At 42.1% G+C, this 19934-nt stretch overlaps 1 protein-coding gene across 1 annotated transcript in view; it reads left to right on the top strand.

The window, feature by feature from the left end:
- The window catches only part of SDC2 (syndecan 2), a 110637-nt gene that overhangs the window by 75712 nt on the left and 14991 nt on the right, over nucleotides 1-19934 (top strand). Inside the window, exon 2 of the mRNA XM_054590296.1 lies at nucleotides 19172-19283. Coding sequence (XP_054446271.1) covers nucleotides 19172-19283 — 112 coding nt within the window. The remainder of the gene's footprint in view (nucleotides 1-19171; nucleotides 19284-19934) is intronic.

The raw sequence follows: 19934 nt of genomic DNA on the forward strand, positions 1-19934 counted from the left end.
TAAACATACTCTAGGCTTTGAAACATCTCTGGCCGGCAGCTGGGGACTGGTGAGTCCAGCCAGCAATAACAATCACCTCTTGGTGCTCTAATCTGCTGTGGAGACATTCTGTGCCCTGTTTGAACTCCCCAGTGGGGTGGGCCAAGTGGCTGTGGGCATCTTGGATGGTGTGAGTAGGAGCGGTGACCCCAGGCTCTTTGCAGCTTAAAAGTTGGCTGGGCACTTGTGCTCCCCTGGGATGACTAGACACCATTTCCCGGTAGCCTAGGTGCTTGCTCTTTAAGCTAATTTTTTAAAAGCAATGGAGGTGTGTTCCACCCCATTTGTAATTATTGTTATCTGAGCCCCAATTCAGCAATATATCACACAGTTTCTAGATTTCTCAGCTCTGCACATTATTGTGATCCATATCTGTGGGGTCACTGTTGTATCACCTGTGTTTACTGTCAAATGGTCAACTGATGCAAGTCATCAAGTACATTATTTCAACACTTTCTAAACTCATGAAAACCAGCTATTTTGGTAGGTTTATGTGGAGGCGGAGTTAGGCTTAGGCTTCGTTACAGATTTTCCGTTCACTTATTTTTCAGCCCTGACGAGCTTCCTTTGTTTGTTTCGTTTCGTTCTTTTCTTGCCCTGATTTGAGAGATGATTGTGCCCACCTGGCTCAGTTATGACAGCCTGACAAAGCTGTGTGATCTCTCTCCTTGGAGGTGGCTTAAGTTTGAGGAACAGCCAGTCACTTCCGTAACATGGTACTCGACCTGCCTAAAAGAGCAAATGCATCTACACAAATATAAATAGTTGTTTGTACTGGGTTTTCATTTTACGGTTTTCACTAGCTGGCTTATACAGTGCATTGCTTTCATCTTCACGTTATACCTCAGATCGGCGTTACAGTCTTCTCATCTTACAGATAAGGAAACTCGGTGCAGGAGAATCTAGTTATTCAACATATGCTGAGAAACAATGATCTATCATGTGTCATTTCTGATCGATCTTTAGTAACTCCTGTTACTATGGCCCACTTGCTCATGTCTCAACCCAACTTGCTGTCTGACCTCAGCCTGCCTCTTCCTATATTCCTGAGTCAGTGTAAGGCTCTACTCCTTGTCCTGGGGACCAAATCAGAAACCTGGGTGTTGTATTTAATATTCAAGTGATGGTGGGCCGACCATGGGATCACTAAGGCGCAAATTCCAGTTGTAAATTTGGAATAAAACCTGCCTTGTTGGATGTTAGTCATAGTTGGTGGTAAATGCTCTACAAGGACAGCAGCTACTGTTGTCATTTTTAAAAAATTATCAAATCCTTTCACTCACCCCTTACATAATCAGTTGGCAGGGCCTGGAGATTCTACCCATATTAATACCACTGACTCAGTCCTCCCTTTTCTAATCCCTCTTTTGTAGACTTCTTACATAATTACTGCCATAATTTGACTCACCGCCTTGATCTAGTCTAGCCCCTCTTATCCATGATCTGTGCTACGTCCAGCCTGACCTTTCAAAAATAAACAAATTTGAACTTCTCCTTGAGGTTCCTCATGTGTTTGCAGAATAAATCTAAATTCCCTAGTTTTTCCCCAAAGCCCTCCATGATCTGACCTTCCACAGCCTCCTCTCACACTATCATACCTGTTCCTGGACACACCCTACCCTCCTCTGCTCTGAGTTCTCTGTCCTGTCTTGATTCCCAAAATGCTGGCATTCCCCATGCCTCAGTTTCCTCTATTTTCTTCCTGCCTTCTATTCCTCTTCCCCTCTGCCTAGCTAGTAGCGTCCACTCATCTTCAGCTTTGTGGTCTTAGCACCCTACACATAGTAGGTGCTAAATAAATGAATGAATGAATCAACTCTTGGCTAAAGTGGATATGAAATGGCCGGTATCTTTAGACTCAGGGGATTCTCAAGTCTCTAACTTCCCTAGAGGGTTAGCAAGGCTGGAAACATTGGATCTTCAGAAGAAGACCCTGGTTGGTAGCTGAGCCACCAGGAGACGTGTAATCTGAACCCAGGAACCTGGGCTGAAGAGAAATGATATCACTGTTGCCACAAGTTGCCTGCTTAATGAGCAGCAAGAAAACCTATTCGTGATTTATTTGAATTCAAGTGTATACAGCCGCTGTCACATCAGGAATTTATCTAGAACTGCCCTTTGGCTATCCTGAATTTAAACCATTATCACCCCTATGTATTCCCTGCAGAAACAACAGTTCTTCCCCGCTGAGCAACAGTCAGCTCAGAGTGATTGTCTGTGGTTCCCAGGTGCGAAATCTCCATTAGCTGAAAAGCAACAAAGCCAGGCCTGCTCTGCATCCAGGCGGTAGGATCTTGCACAGTTGGGATCAGAATCACACCTGCGCATACTCATCTGACAGCTTTCTCTGGAAGGTTTGGGGGCACTCATGCAGCCTTGGCCTGTTGTTCTGTGAGAAAGATATTTAACACCTCCGATCTTTATGTTAAGCTTTACTTCTTTGGAAAACAGAAGAAGCGTGAAAAAATTAGCCTTTTTCCTTCATGAAAAGTGTGGAGATTATTTGCATTCCTCACGTAAGAGGCAGAGCCTGTGAAAGATGTTTGAGAATTGGCATCTCTTTGACTTTTGTGCTCAGATACACAGCTGTGCCTGGAGAAGAACCACATGATCCACCTGCTGTGTATCTTGTAAATGCAAACCTGTATTAAAGAGAATGCCGTGACCAGGGACAAGGCTTCCTTCTCTAAGATTAGGTTGCTCTTTTAGTAAACCTTTTTACTGAAGCATAACATAGAAAAATACAGAAATCTTAAGTGTACAGCTTGAATTTTCAAGTTACCCTCTTAATATGTTAATATGTAATACATTAATAATTTAGGATTTGGTACTGCCACCAGTTTCTTGTTTAATTAAATTGAGGGGTTGGGGAGGATGGAGGTAAGAATGAATGCCGTTCTGTTGACACAGCTTTTTAACCTTCCCTCGACTCACATGCTCGAGGTGGCAACGTTTTGTTTCCCTGGTGGTTCTATCTGAGCCACTTGTAGCCTGTAACTTTTCCCTCCAATTTCTTTTTCTTTTCTTTTTTCCCCAATTCTGTTTCTTTAGCTTTTGAAGACATACATGAATTCCATTAAAGCCACATACATACATAAATATGATCTGCTCCTGCCTCAGTGTGTCCAGTGGGACAGTTTTTTTCCACCTAAATTCAATAATTGCTAGTATTCTACCATATTTGCTTTATTCTCTTTTATATATAGATTTTGGGAGGTTGCACTATTGTTAGTATATTGTGTTTTGGTCTTCAGCAGACTCCCCCCGCCCTGCCCAACCGACCACCCAAATACTTCTGCATCCATCCCCTATGAGCAAGGACAGTATCTTATATAAGAAAGTTAGTGATGATTTTATACTACTTTCTAAAGATTTCCCCAGTTATTCCAAGAATGTCTGTTTTGGTTTTATCATTTGCACCACAATGCGCTAGAGTTTCTATCTCCCACAGTTTATTAACGCATCAGAGAACACTCCCGTGATTGCCACAGCTCAGTGGAGGAACAGTGGTGCCACCCTTCACTTCCTGCCAGCGCCCGTGAGCTGTTTCCCGGGAGAAGACAGCACTCACCTGTCTGTGTGCAGCCGGCCGTTCCCTTCCTTGCTTGGTGTAGCAGTGGAGCAGGAATGAATGAATGCGAATTCTTACTGTGAATGGGCCACTTACAACTTCTAGAAACCCAGGAATGCTTATTTATTTGGTGAAGCTAATTGAGTCTGATGCCATAGGCTGAGGCATCCAGGTACACACATTGTTAGCAACTGGGAACCATCTCTCATGTACTGGTTGGCCAAAAACCTGTTGTCACTCTCACAGAGAGCAGAGCTCAGGGCAGAATATTTAGACAAGTTTTCCAGGCATTGGGATTTCATGATAAAATAGACTTTATTATTATTTAATACAATTTAAAATTTATAGAATAATTAAACAGCGTATAGAATTGCATATACTCATCTAACCTCCCCATTTCCCTTATTTGTGTGTGTTTGTTATTATCATGTACATTTGTGTATTTTGCAATTAATGAGCTGATATTGGTACATTATTATTAACTGTAGGTCATAGTTTGCATTAAGGTTCACATTTTGTGTTGTTCAGTTCTGTGGGCTTAGATAAATGCATAATGTCATGTATCTATCATTACAGTTTTTTACAGGATAGTTTCATTGTCCTAAAAATCCTGTCCTTCACCTATTCACCCCTCCCTCCTCACCCCTGAGCCCTTGGCAACCGCTGATCTTTTTACTGTCTCCATAGTTTTACCTTTTCCAGAATGTCATGTAGTTGGAGTCATACATTACGTAGCCATTGCAGGCTGACTTTTTTTCACTTAGTAATATGCATTTAAGTTTCCTGCATGTCTTTTGGTGCCTTGATTGCTCATTTCATTTTATCCCAGAATGTTACTGCACTCTACCACATTTCGTTTATTCATTCACACGTCTTATTCTATTTTTAAACAAAAAGAACATTTTAGCACATAGTAGATGTTTGATAAATAGTTATTATAAGACCTACTTAGATTGAATCCTTAATTTTTCTGGCTGCTATACAGTGCCAAGGGAGGGTTATGATGAAAAAGACAATTGTGTTTCTAGGCACTGATTTCTATTAATGTGAGGTTATTGTTTAAGGAGAGAGCATTCCACACTGCAGTGCCTTAGTGGAGCAGCAGCGGCTGGCTTTGATCTGGGTTTCCAACAGCAGTTTACACATCCCCTCTAGAACTGTACTAATACAGTAGCCACTAGCCACATGGGGCTATTTGAATTAAAGTTGATTAAAGATAAGTAAAATTTAAGAAAGAAATCAGGTCTATTGCATTAGCCACACTTTACCTGCTCAATAGCCATTATGTAGCTCATGGCTATCATTTTGGACAAAGCACATACGAAACATTTCTGTTGTCACAGTAAATTTTATCAGACAGCCTTGATCTAGAGCATTCAAGTAGAAGGACAGAATTGAAATTAGTTGACCAGGCTGACTCTGGTTTCAGTGCTTAACTGTTTTGTGCTGTGACAATTTTACAATGGCAGAGAGGAAGGCCAGAGATTTGTTTGCTGGAGAAAAATTGCTTAAAATAACTTGCTGGGGATAAAAAGGTTGCCGGGGCCAGTGAAGCTGTGAAATCCTCCTTGTGTGACACAGCCCCGGGAGGCAGGGCGGGACAAAGGGTTAGGCCCTTGATCAGCCAGTGTTAAGGAGTTTTACAGAACTCAGCTCTTGCTTCTTTGGTTTGGTGAAAAAGCAGAGGCCGTCTCTAATTTGAGGGGTTGGGGTGGGTGTGGACAGGGAGTTAAACTTCACAACTAATAAATTGGCAAATTGCATACCTATCCCTTCAGTAAACTCATGCGGTTGTCGGATGCCAGGAATGTCAAACCTGAATGAGTATCAGGTATTTGCCACAAAAATTGTAGCGCATTGCCTTGGAATCGAAATTACTCTTATTTGGGAACAAAGCAAATGGCAATTAATTTTCTTGGCTTTTTCTCTTTTTTGCCAGCTCTTTGGATTTGATCAGATCTGATTTCATTCATGTGATAAGTGCCATGCTGACACAGAGCATTATGGGCTGTCAGTCTACTTAGATTTCAGTTCTGTATTCATTCTATGTATGGCATTCCAGTAAAGACTTTGGGTTTTGTTTTGTTGTTGTTTTTTTTAAACAGAAGTACAGATAACAGATATTACATTAAACTGTTCTTTTCCTTAAAGTCTAATCTGGAAATTGGCTCTTGATGTTGCTGAAGGCTTTTAATATAATTTTTAAGAGAAAACACCAAATTATCCTCTCTGCACATTATAGCTTTAAATATTGACTTTTTGCCTTTTGAAATGGTTGAATTTGTAAGAGGCCTAATGTGGAAAGGCAACTTTGACAGAATAATATAATTCCTGTGAAAAGACTTAAAATATTCTGGTATTTGGAAGTTCAGTCAGGATGTGACCACTTGGAACCATGACTGTCTATAAACACAGGCTTAAAATTGATAGTTTTCTCTAAGAATAGGCACCGAGAAAATAGTATATTATCTTGCAAATGAAGAATGGGAAGTGCCAGACCCCAAATGAAGACAGATTTCCCTTTAATCTTTCAGCTAGTGTCACCTGCTAAACAACCCTTACAAGAGTTGCTGAGGTTTAATCAGGATTTAATAATTATTGCATTTGTTCAACCGACTTTTCTTTTAAAAGGAAACATGTCCCTTGAATGAAAGGCAGGATAATGGATGGATTTCTTATATCTGCTATGGTTTTAATTTAATTTTTAAAACTATATTTTAATTTCGATACTGTTTCATGTTAGCACAATCTAGAGAAATTGATTATGGTTTCTAAGCATGGGATTGTTTCCTTAAAAGCCATGAAAGGGAAAAGAATCAATATTAGTGATTTCCAAGTGGCAGCTTTTTACAGAGTCCCCCAGCACGATTGATTACAGCTGCTTTTGTAAAGGATTTTAAAAGAATAATCTGTATTAAAAACATTATTCTTTGGTATGAGCTTCAACAGTTCCAAATGGGTTTCCATGGGGGCTGTGCTGCAATGTGTCCACTTGAAGGGATTGTGGCTGTCACCGGTGGGCCAGGGCAGCCAGGCAGAGGAGAGGCTATTAGGTGAGGAGCTGTTGGCTCGCATGCCAAAGAGGTTACCCGGGCAGCTGCAGTCATTCAGCCTCCAAAGCAGCGGGGCAAGAGGCAAGTTATTTTTCTCCAAGCACTGTGTAAGGTTAAGCAGCAAGAAGAGAGAGTCAGAAGGATGTCTTTGTTCCAGAGCCTTGGCTGTAGGCAGGTGTGTTCAGTTGAAGTGAGGCGTAATAGAAGCTGATGGCTCCTCAGCCTCCGTATCCTGAGACCCGTGAGGAGAGGCCGCGTCTGCATGGGCATATAACACTTGAGCTCCGCGACCAGATTATTCTCAGGCTGCATGCTGAGCCTGTACCGATTAAATAATAAACTTGACTCTGTGAGCAGAGGTGCCCTCTCAAGGCAGGGTGCCTGGAGCAGTTAACTCGATGAGAAACAGGTCCCATCTCAAAAGGCAAATGACAGGACCCCAGTGAGAGACCTTTAATGTGGACCGGACTCTGACGGGTTTTAATGCTCAGTACAGGACTCAGTGCTCTCTGGGAAATGAAGATGTAACATGTAGCCCAGATGGCTTTCAACCCAAGGGTGGGGGGAGAGGCAGAGCTTTTATATATACCTTGCCATTGGCTGCTTCACAGAAGGCATTGGTAGGAATAGGGCGACCCATCAGTTTGCAAAAGATGGAAGATCCTGGGGATGTGGGAGTTTTTAAAAAATAGTGTTCAGTTTATCATCATCGATTTTTATTTAGTATCGATTTATGCTAAATCACGACAAAGGTCTTTGGTAGGGCTTACTTCAGAGCTGGGGGGAACAGCTGGTAGGCTGCTTTTATTACTGGATTCACTTGGAGGAAAAAAAAAATTCCTTCAGGTGGTCAGGTGGGTTCTTGACTCGTAATTATTTGCTTTCCTTTATGTCCCATACTTTTGGAAAACTAAATGCTATGTCTCTTGGGAAATGGTGCTTCTGAATGTATGTTCCAACTGAGACTTAATTGTCACTGAATCACCATGAATCACCCCCTTGTTTGGGGAAAAATGATAATATGCTTTTAAAATTTATTTTCTAAAGTGTTCTTTAAATATTTTTTTTGAGCATGTAATTTTACCATCTTGCCAAGTTTCCTCTTTCCCCTCATCCTCCACATCCTCGTATCCTGAGAGTGAGTGTGCTCATTTCCATCCGCAGAGTGTCTTCTTCATATGGAGGTTCTGATGGAGGTAGATCAGAGAGACAGAAAGCAGCGCTGAGATGGATTAAGTGACATTTTGGATTTTTGAAGGCTTTGGTCACATGTTGGTTTGCACAGTCAATAAAATATCATTGGTGGAAAAAATATTACTGTCCACACGTCTCCTTTCCTCTTCATTTGGCAAGACTATAAATGCTATCTTCAAATAAATTATGCAGACACCAAGAGAAGTGCTTTCTAAAGCGCACTGGCTGAGAGGTACAGGGCCTGTGACTGCATACATACTCCCCGTGAAGCACGTCCTTTTGGCTGGGATCTCATGTTCCTGCCTCAAGTGTTGCAGGCTGGGGAAGGCTCCATTTCTTGGGGAATTTCATCCAGTGTCTATGATGAATTTCATCACGTACTCTAATACCTTTAAATCCTTTCCTGGTTCCTCCATTAAGGAAACAATTTCTTTAAGAGCTGCTTGGCCCTCGTTGTTTATTTTACTTGGTTAAAAAGTTTGGTCAAAAGGGGGAAAAACTGGGACAAATGCAGTAGCCTAATCAATAAAATATACTTAAAAAATTGTTCCTTCATTATATAACAAAAAGAAACCCAGGGCCTGGGGCTGTGAGTCTTGGGCAGAATCAGGGTATTACTCCAGTAGATAACCAGGAATGTGAACAGTTCTTGGGCACACGGTTGCGGACCCCACTGTGACTTGGCTTTGAGTATTAAAAGTTCAGAAGAGTTTGACTCCAGTGCTGAAATCAGTGGTCTCATCACCTTTTGATTTATCCCCTTCTGCTTAGCTTTGTTTCTTTCCAGCGTAAGGAGCCAGCTGCAAATATCATCTTATTTGAAAAAGCCCTGCCAGGTTAGGTAGTTACTGTGTTGACCCAAAGGTTTTCTGGAATCAGCCAAAGGACAGACAGAATGAGAGGCTCCCCTTACAGACAGATGAGGTTAGTGGAAGGGTCCTGGAAACCGGGAGCAGTGTGGACCGTCTGCGGGGCCTCCTGGCCATGGCCTGGCCGCCACTGCCTGGGACCAAGCTGGAAGGGCGCTTGTTCGTAATTAGACTCAGGAGATTTTAGAGCCAAGAATCTTGTGATTGACTGTCCCTTTTACTGGACCTTTGTCTTTGTGACTTCAGATAAAATGGATCAGGAGTGGCCCGAGCATTGTGGTGCCATTCTGCGGCACTTTCCTGAAGTATGAAGTTTTTTTTTTCATGCTTGTCACTTATGCACCTGTATGATGCTTTTCTTAGACTTTTTTTTAATATAATGCACCTGTCTCTGTTTGAATGCATTAACTGTTAATAATTAAGATTTCAGAAGTCATTCGTACACTGGAAGTTACCTGGTCCTTGGTCATTTGTGCACAAGATTTATTGGTCCTATGTGTTCTCTACATTAGCACCGTGTGTGTGCGCGCACGTGTGTGTGTATAAAATGTAACAGCAATATCACTTAGGAAAGAAAGAATTCACAAGCCCACCTCTCCCTTCCATACTTTGTTTTCCAATCCCATTTCAATGCTTGGTCAAATGGATATGAAATTTTAACAGGGTTGTAATATTAGAAAATATTACAATAGCATATGCTTTTTAAATTTAATGTGTAGTCTACACATTTTTCCGTGTTGCTCAGTGGTATATAATTTTTAATGGCTATGTTGAGAAAATTCACGTGTCATACACAACTGACCCAGCTACGCTGCCGTAGTGGGCACGTAGGTTATCTCAGTGGTCTTTCTTTTCTTTTTTCAGGTGAGGTATAATTGACACACTCAGTGATTTTACTCTAATGCTGCAGTAAACACCCCCAACTTTTCCTGTTTTTAGACTATTTCCTTAGGATAATTCCTGAGAGTTGAACTTTCTGATCAGATGGTATAAAAGATTTCAGATTTTCTTAAAACGCATTACCAGAGTGCTTCCCAAAGGGCTTATGCAATTTCTGTTAGTTGGTATCTAGTAAATAGTCCAAGCTTCTTGTTCCAGGCCAGTGGTAAAGTGCCCATATTCCTCTTCACATTCAGTCTCAGGGCTAGCTTGGACTCTGCAATACAGGCTCATTCGGAAATTCTATTTATCAACTGCTGTAGAGCACAGGTTCTTTCTCTGCGTCAGCTGAGCCTGGAAGGACAAGGTCTACCCTTCGGAACTAGGGTCTTTCCATTTTACTGTCCCATAGGCTTCCTTTGGCATTCTGTCAGCCCCCAAATAGGGTGAAGATGTAGGTGGCTGTGCCTCAGGGCCTCCAATTATAGCAGTTGAAATACCCTTATAGTGAATTATTAAATCTAAACCAGAGCCTGCTGGCTTCCTGCGCTTGCCTTGGAGTCTGTTCCATTATGGTAGTTTTTACAAAACACTTCTGAATTAGAAATAAATTCCAAATCTCTTTTTTCCCTCCTCTCCTGCCAAACTCCACCAAGAAACAGAATCTCATTATTTCAGTTAGAATGTATTAACACTGACCCTTGCCAGCACTTGGGACTTTTCAGGTTAGGCTCACATGGCTTCTATTTTTACTCTAGTCTAAACTGTGGTCATATGGATAGCAAAATAAATACTGAAATATTCTAGTTTGAGTGGTGGAGAGGCAGCATTGCTTATAATAACATGGCTACAAACTTCTTCTCTCTGTTTGATATTCCAAAAAAGGAAGAAAGCAGGACTTGGAGCACATCTGTAAGTAATGAACATTTTCCTTTTGTGTGTCATGCATATTCATCATAATCCTACCCGAAGTCCCAGGCATTGCTTTCATATACATTGCTTCAGAGAACCCTGTTTTTGTTGCCAACAAATCTAATTCAAGATGAAGGTTGCTGCCCTTCTCTCTCTGGATTGGGAATCCAAACCCGTCCCCACAAACAGAAATAAAAATTGTTGGTGTATTCTGCTTTTGTATTTTACCCTCCCCCCCCCCCCCCCCCCAGTTGACTTTCTGATAGAAGAGGAAGACGACTGGTTTTTGTTTGGTATTAGCAATAAATCAATTTCAGGAGGAGTATTTTTCAAAAACCCATTGATCGAATTTTGTGATTCAAATATTTCAGAACTTTCAGAATGACATAAAGTGAAAGTTCCCTCCAGATGAGATATTTTTCTTTTAAATAGTTGTCTTTGTCATTTCTCTATCTTACAAAGTATAGGGTTTGTCAAGAATTTGGGGACAAAGTTTAGATTTCTTTCTGCTCAGTTTGTTTAGTTAAGGGTCCTTCGAACTTCGTGAAGTGGTGGCTTATGGAAACGAGGGCTTGGGTCACAGGGGTTTGTAGGTCATGTGCCAGCAATAGGATTATTGGTAGGTGAGCATATTCTCAGTGAGCATCTGTGATTAGGGCTGTTCATTGTTACCATGTTCCAGATTAAATAGAAATGGAACTGAGAAGCTTACATCCTGCCTATTCTGTGTGTTGTGATGCTAGGGAGAGAAGGAGGGGTACAGCATTCAGTGACATAAGCATACAAGATCTTCTGGATCACCGTATCTCAGATGCTCTTAAATTTACCCAACAAAACCAGTTATTGAGCCCAGTTACTATTGTGTAGATTCAATAGACAACCATTATAGGAAGAAATAACTGTGAAGCACCAGCTACTCCAACATACAGTGAGGCACTTTTTCTGAAAATGATATTGATCCTGTTTAATCATAAATACAAAATTAGATGAGCCAAGTGATCCTTTGGCAAGATTTTTTGTTGTTGTTTTTGTTAACATGCTGATTATTGTGCCGAGCATTTTATTAAAGATTTTATTTGAGCTTTGTTGGCTAGGAAATCTAACTGTTTTGAACCATATTCAATTTTTTTTTTAAACAAAGAGGAAAATTTCTACAGTTAAGTACACTAGCTCAGTGTTGCTTTTTAAAATGCTTTCAGCCATTTAAATGTTCTCCAAAGACTAGTGCTGTGCCTGCCTGGCTGGTTGGAGGCGTTGTTAATGAGTTGGCCGTTTCTTCTAAGGTCATACTTATCTTCCTGGCAGTCCTCACAGCTAGTTATAAGGATGAATTCCACACTGCCTTTTTAAAAGAGAGCTAGTAAGAGAACATTGATTTAGTTTTCCCAGATGTGAGGTAACCAGTTAACATCTTTCAAAAGTACGAAGTCTGTCCAGAAGGTATCCAGCCATGCACTATGAAAAACAGAGACATTTATTGAAGAAGATTCAAGATACAGGAAACATTGTACAGAGGCCGGTGACACCTCTGTCCCAGTCAAAGTAGGCTCCTTGGGACCTCACACAGTTCTCCCAATTGCCATCCGCTGCCCCATCGTATTTTCATGAATCTCATCAACACCCAGGGATTTGGTCTGAAATCTCTTCCTTTTCAAAGGTGATTTCTAGTTTTGGGAAAAGCCAGAAGTCGCAGTGCGCCAACTCTGGGCTGTAGTGGGGCTGAGTCACCTGGGTGATATAGTGTTTCTCAAAAAAAACTGCACAAGATGTGATGCCTGAGCGGGTATGTTGTTGTGATGAAGCTGCCAATAATCAGTCACCCATAGCTGCGGCCTTCTGAATCATCCGAATGGTTTCCGCAGAGGAATTTTCAGGCTTAACGCAAAATTTGATACAGATTCCTTGCTCTACTCTTTCAGTCATTTTGAATGTGACAGCCACCCAGTACACATGCTCACTCAACAGCATCTACCACCCCACTGGCTAGTACAGTGAAGTCACATATGCTCATTCCAGTCCACTCTCCTTGGCTGCCAGGTTGCATCAACGCCATGCAAATCATTCTCATTATATTAACAATGGCTGAACTGTACCTGGAGAGACTTCGTATGATTATTTCCTTTCCTCAAATGGCTTAACAGTGAGGTTCAGCCTTTCTGAAGAATGTTACCTCTGTGCTTTTTGTTGAGTATTTACCCTACCCAGGCTCTTAGAGCACAGTGATTAGCCTGGCAGGGATGTAGAAAAACTCAGACTTGGTGCTGGTCTGGGCCCTCTTCCAGAAATGTATATGCTAACTGAGGAGAAAGAGTCCCACACTGTGGGAGGCATCCACCAGGAAAATCCAGCCTCAGTGCTGAGTTACAAACAATTGGTTCGGACTTGAAGGAATATAGACGTACATCGGAGGAATTCTGTCGTCTGCCCTACCTTGGTTTGTTTCAAAAGGTTCATGGAACTAGTTGTATTTGCCTCCAGTTGCCTGTGATCTGACTTTTTTTAATTTGAATTTTTTTTAATTTTACATTTTTATGAGCAGCTTAGTCATCCTTTGCCCTCATACTTCACACCCAAAAGTGATTCTACCTTCATATCACCTCATTTTTTTTTTTCAGAATTGGGTTTATTTTCCTCATATGTACCAGTAAATAATTTAAATTCATACCCCCACTCTATGGAAGGAAGGTGTGCTGGAGTGTTTCCTAAAGGAAAACGCCTAGCTTTCTATGTAATTAATTAAGAACCTAGTGTAATTGTTTGAAGCAGTTTTGAGCTAAAGACCTTTCTTAGGCGGGGATTTAAGAATTTTTCTCTCATGTGGACCTCGTCTTTGACCATAGCTTTTGTATGTGTTATATATACAGAATGGTAGAGTAAGCCTGATACATGATTAGGTACAGGTAGTTGTCTATAAATAAGCCCTTAAAAGAAGTGTTTGTAAATATAACAATGTTTGCTTATAAACTTATACATCAGTCATACCTCACGTATTCAAGGACAACAGTATGTTTTTCTAGTAATAAACATAAGGCTCTTTCAATTACATTTTTGGTTCACAGGGACACCTGATAGAAGGTGTTACTAAAAATGAATGAATGGCATTTGCTGTACATGGCTCCAGGCCTCTTCCATATGGAGAAATTACAGGACATCAGGCAGAGAAAAAACTCTTAAGCCAGAACTCTTAACTAACACAGAATTTTCTCATACAGTGCCAAGAATGCTAGTTCTAAAAGACATTAAATAGATACTCTGGGGGGAGAATTTCCATGGCCAGAAAGTTTGAAAGTGCTGAATCAAGCAGTGTTCATCATGATTGTTACTGGTCTTCTGAGTCTTTTTATGATTATGTGCAAATCACATACTAAGGGAGGGGGAGATAGACCCAGCATGGCCAACACTCACCGAGTGCTCACACTGGAGTTCACACGGGCTGGAATCCCACTCCCCTGTCTGAGCTGTAGGTCTTTGGGCAAGTGTCCGTTCCTTGGTCTCTAGTAGAGATTGTTGAGATGATTACTCGTAAATGTGCCAATGCTTATAAAGCACATTTAGCACAAAATGCCTGGCACACAAGAAACATTTAACAGTTAGCTAGAGCCAATCCTTTTGAAAACCCCAAAGGCTGAATGACTTTGCTATCGTAATGTTATGGATCTCTACAGTGCCACAGAAAGAGCCCAGAATAAGGTGACCAAAATTCTGGCCCCTATTTTGGCCACTAACTAGACTGGATAATTTTAAGGTAATTTGCTACTGTGGTGTTCTGTCTCTTTTGAAAAAAATAGGTGATCTTGATGCCTATAATGTCTGGTCAAGCTCTAAGATTATATGTTTCTTTGGGCTATACAGAGGCCAGAATTGGAAAGTTCATCTTAAGGGCAAGTATATCATTGCTGAGCAATTGTGTGGGAGAAATCACTTCATTTAATATATGTATTAGCTAGTAATAAAATAGTTGATTTAGTCACCTCTGGAAAGATAAGCTAAAATTACAGCCAGTTTGACACTTTGTAATGGCTTTAAAAGTTAGTACACATTTGAATTTAAATCAGGACTGGATGTGGCTTTATCCTGAAACTACGAGCCATCACCTGGGTGTTGTTTTCTATGATGTGATACAGACTATACTGTCAGGCAGTGTGAGTATATGGCTGTTATGTGCAAAGACTGATTTTCTGAAAGTTGTGTCCTGGGGTGGACGGTATTCACAAATAGTTAGGTTTTCTACTTTCTGACTTTGTTACTCACCTAAGCTTAAGCCATGAAGTGAATTTAACATCTACAGCTTTGAGCTTTAATTATCTTATCGGCTGCACTAGTGTAAGGCATTTAGAGGGCGTGCATCTAGTAGATAAAGCAGTATTTCTTTCAAGTAGGATCTTGGATTTCTAAATAACAAGATTTCCATGCCTACAGGTTGAAGCATGATAGCTGTTCAATACAGACTTTACCTACATGAGAAAAAGCCAATGATTAGATCTGTTCCGTTGCTATCTCACAAGTTTTCTTTGCTGAGAAAATGGACAGATGTGTGGTATTTCTTAACTAAAATCAAGATCGGTGCACTTAATGGTCTTTCATGCACAGAATTAACATTTCTCTTCCTATTTATTACAAACACCATCTGCGTTTGGGCTGAATCGTTTTTAACAAAATGCTAGGCTTCATCATCCTAAAGTAGGTAGGACCTAGATCGCCATTGCTTTCCTCAACTCTCCGTCCTGGAAGGGGTGTATTTCCTCTAACAGATCTTATATAAAGGAAATTGGTGTCACCAGGTCACAGTGGAGTTTTGGTCATAGAGCTGAAGGTTTGGGTAGAAGTGGCACCAGCAGGTGCTAGAAGTGCAGGTGAGGCCACACAGTAAAAGAACTTTCAAGACTAAGACACTTTTATTTTACCCTATAGATGACAGAGGGTCAATAAAGGGGTTCTAGCAGGGGGATGATGTGGTCATGTTTAGGAATGGTCCTTCTGCAGAGAATGGATTCAAAGACAAAGACTTGAGCACGTGACTAAGCGGGGAGGCCTGAGTAAAGGTCCAGATGAAGATGATGAAGTTGCTGCAGTTTGGGGGCTAGAACAGGAGGGATGGAGTTAGGAGACTTGCTTTTCTTCTAGGCACTGTGGGGATACAAACTGAGTCAGAAGAGCACCCTCCTCTGGGAAGAACTGCGTTGTCTTTGTGCTTCAGTTTCCACGTCTGGACATGGCATAAAGCAGGAGCCTCTATCTCAGTCTGCAGTCATGCTCCCTCGTCGTTCCTGGCTGCTTTCTGCAGCTTGCCTTTGCTCTCCTTTGTGCACATCTTGCATCAGCCAAGGGGAAAAGGTCTGAAAAAGCAGCGTTGTTTTCCTTCTATCTTACACTCCAAGCCCTGTCAGCCAACCATACTGACACTGCCTCACAGAATTGGTCAGTCCCAAGTTAAACACCCTCGTCACTTAATCCTCCAGTCGAGTGGCTGCTCTGCACTCAGGGGCGTGCCTCTGTGCCTTTTCTCTTGGTTATTTTTGTCAGGTGGTTCTATCTCATCCACCAAGAGGGTGTCCAGAGTGTGCCCTGAGGCGTTCTGCTTGGGGAGGCAGACAGCTGGCCAGGTGTAAAAGCAGTTGTCTTGAGTTACCCCTTTTGATGGCTTTCAAGAGATGCACATCTTCTTGTCTCAAGGAAATGGTGCATAATTCCCTTCCCTCTCCAGGCATGTTAACGGCAAAAATCCTTTCAGCACAGTGTGAATCTTGACAGAAAGAAATGTGTCGTGTTTGGAAAGGTATTTTTTGTTGAAAGACACTGAAACTATTCTTTGAGTATTATCTGCTACAAAGTGAAAAGGGCCTACTTATTATTAAACTGGACTCTCTGGAGGGACGTTGGGAATTCCTCCTATACGCTTGGTGCCCCTGACATTAGAGCAGGAGATGACTGTTGGTTGGATGTGGAATTATTTGCATCCCACTGGGTGATGAAGGAACAAATACTTTTAGCTTCATTAAAGCACATTAAACATGTTGCCAGGCCCTGGACCACCCTGGAGTCCTGCAAACCCCAAGGAGACAAGGGCAAGTCAGCTCTTCTAGACACACCCTGACCTCTGCCCCGGGTCTTATAGTAATTCAGGCCTGGTAGCCCTCATACGGAGCCCGTGGTCCTGGAGAAGTCCGTTGCTTGTCGGGCTACTCAGTGTGCTTGAATGGAGAGAACTGGGAGGTGGCCAGAATCTCTGGGAGATGTTTCTGCCCATCTGCTTGTTAGTTGGACAGATGTGTCAGTCTGGACAACTGGGTCACCTAATGAATAGAAATTTAATTTACACGCAGGGATTAAATATTTTAGTGGTACCCATGCCACCTCAAACTTCTTGGACAGAGCCCAGAGGAAAATGAAAGGCATTCAATGAGTTGCTAATATGTAAACAGAGTCTTTGACTTACTTTTATGACTCTTAGGTTACTTAATTGGATGCAATGCAGCATGTATGGGGCAGATGATCACCCAGGCTTAGATGTGAGGGGTCTAATGATAGGCACCGTGGTGGGGCTTGCTACATGCGTTAACTCGGAAACCTGAGACAAAGGCCAATTTGTTTTAGGTAATCTCAGTTGACAAATATTTATTAAGTACCCATGCACTTTGAGAGGGGCAGGGAGCATACACAGACCCTTGAAGTTCTGCCTTCAGTGAGTTGTACTCAGCTGAGGGACAAGAGAAATTCACCTGTGACAGTTAAAAGTAGAAGTGACCCTTTGTCTTAAATTGTTCATATGCTACAAAACCCAAAATAATAGTTTATAACTAGGGAACATGTAAGGACTAGAGAAGTCAGAGGCTGTTTTGGAGTAGACAGGATTTTAGAAAGAACAAGAGAGCCCTCCAGATGAGGTGCACAGGACAAAGGTCAATTCAAGCAGGACCGAGAATTGCTTTTAGGTGGGAGCACGTAGTAGTCCAAGCAGCATTAACTGAGTGCCTCCTATCTGCCAGGCACTGTGACTGCAAAGAGTTGGGGTAGATTAATGATGAACCCAAGGGACAGTTCCTGCCCTCCAAGGAGCTGCGAGTGTAATATGGGTCATTTAAGTTGATAGCAGAGCTGTGGAACGCGGGGCTCTCGATATGGTTCACAAGCTTTGGGAATTACGGCCTGGAATGGTGATAGCCTTGGAAACCGGTATAATGCAGGATGGCCTCAGATCGCGGAGTTAAGCTCTGACCATTCTAGCAGAAAAATTCCAGCACACTCTTGGCTCAGGGTGGTCATTCAATGCCTGCAAGCCAGCCCACTGGAAAACCAATCCCGAAGGTTTCAGTTCTCAGAATGTGCCGGTGCGGCGGCTCAAGTAAAACGGGTTCCCATACTTTCCCGTCAGCTGGCCCTGAAGCCTGGTGGGAAATATGGGCTCAGGTTTAAAATACTTCAGCATCTGTAGCCAGCAGCTGAAACTTGAGAGAATAAAGTGGTAGTGTTGTGGAGGGCTGGACCCGTCTGTCCTCCTAGGAAGGTTCCAGTCACAGAACAGAAAGTTTTATTTTAAGAGGAAATCTGATGAAAGCCAATGTAGTAAGGGAAACATTTTTTTTTTTATAATTCCTGCTAGGAACAAACATTCAATTTGAATTTTAAAAATAAGACAATAATAGTGTTACCTGTTTCCAAACACAAATATTGTTTAGAAGCCATGAGTCTGCTTTATTTGTTTCTGGGCTTTTATGAGATATTGGTGGTAAAATAATCAATTTACTAAAACCATTTTAGAAAAATATATATGTCTACTCTGCCTCCAATTCATGCATGGTACCCTTTTGGCAGGATTAGGTTGAATTTTAATACTAACACTCTTGCTGAAGAGCTAAGAAGCTGTAGAAGTGGTATACTTAGGGAGTGATCCCTCTCCATATTCAGTGTGTGGTTTACTGTTACCAAGTGCAAGCGATATAAAAAGAATGTTCTTGTGTGGGCTTATTTGCATTTGTCATTAAGGCTCTGCCATGCCAGTGAGCCCTAGAAGCGGGCTCACGGTGGGCTTTCGCCCTTGTCATTGAGCCTCACCGGTGCTGTTCCTTGCAGGGTGCCTGGCGTGGCTGCTGCCCACATCTGGGCTGTGGTAGAAAAGTTCCGGACTGCCCAGGCGACCAGGGAGCTCTTGGCTCTGAGCATGGCCAGGCCTGCAAACACTTGGTGGCCTTGATGGACCCCTGGGTGATGATTTAGTTTAAGCACTGTCCTACCTTTGTATACATCCCCAAAAACGTCTTATGTGATTTCAGTGTTCTATAGCTTTCCAGTAAGGGAGCTTCGCAGTGACTCTGACAAAGTGAATGCCTGAGGTGGCTTAAACTGGCATTGGGACCACTGAAACTCGGGTTTAGTGGAAAGTAAAATAAGCGCTTGTTGGGTGCTGAGGTCTCTGTGCTATCTTCTATCTACTGGATTAGGATATGGGCTTCCTTGGGGAACATTCGTCTGTGCTCAGCCCTTCATGCATGTTGTCAGGGGGTCCTGAGGAATGGTAGGGCCAGAAGTGGGAGCTCAGAGGAATGGAGGAATGGAGGAGAGGGCCAGCTGCTCATTGCAGTGTAAGTCTGAAGAGTAAAATAATTAAGCACATTTAATTTCTCACCATTCTGAATCCCTTGTCTTTCCTTTCTCAGAGGGCAGAGCTGACGTCTGATAAAGACATGTACCTCGACAACAGCTCCATTGAAGATGCTTCAGGAGTGTATCCTATTGATGACGATGACTATGCTTCTGCATCGGGCTCAGGTAAGGCTGGGGGTTGCCACTCTCCCCATGCTCCGTGCCTGCACATGCACACACACACGCACAGTGTCCTGGAATTTACGTTGGGGAGACAGGCAGGTGCACAGAGGTTGAGAGCATGCTCTTTCGAGTCCTAGTGCCTGGGTGTGAATTCTAGCTCTCTATCACCTAAGCTGTGAGATCGTGAGAGTGTGTTTAACTTGGCTGAACCTGTTTCCTCATTTATTGAATGGAAGGTCACAACCACATATGCTTGTTGTGAGCATTTAAGGGGTTGAAGCCTCTATAGTCCTTAGAGCTTGCTGCTTGGCATGTAGTCAGTGTTCTGTCAACATTAGCTTTTTTTTTTTAAGGCTTTCACAGTGATGTCATGAAAACCACCCTTAAATAAATCCCTCAAACACTAGTTTTATAAAACTGTCGACCCTATATTGAAGATTATGGATGAAATCAAGGAGAGTTATACTTTCTTACTCCTAATATATTGCTCAAAAGTAGAATTGCACAGGGATATCCACAACTCCTTGGTGCATCAGCTCTTTGTTGCTTCAGTAATGCTGTATAACAAACCACCCCAAACTGCAGTGGCTAAAAACAACAATCATTCATGCAGCTCATTATTCAATGGGTTGGCATTTTAGGCTGGGCTAAATG

Source organism: Pteronotus mesoamericanus, unplaced genomic scaffold, assembly GCF_021234165.1.
Source record: "Pteronotus mesoamericanus isolate MK-2021 breed Mesoamerican mustached bat unplaced genomic scaffold, CSHL_Meso_final scaffold_174, whole genome shotgun sequence".
NCBI lineage: Eukaryota > Metazoa > Chordata > Mammalia > Chiroptera > Mormoopidae > Pteronotus > Pteronotus mesoamericanus.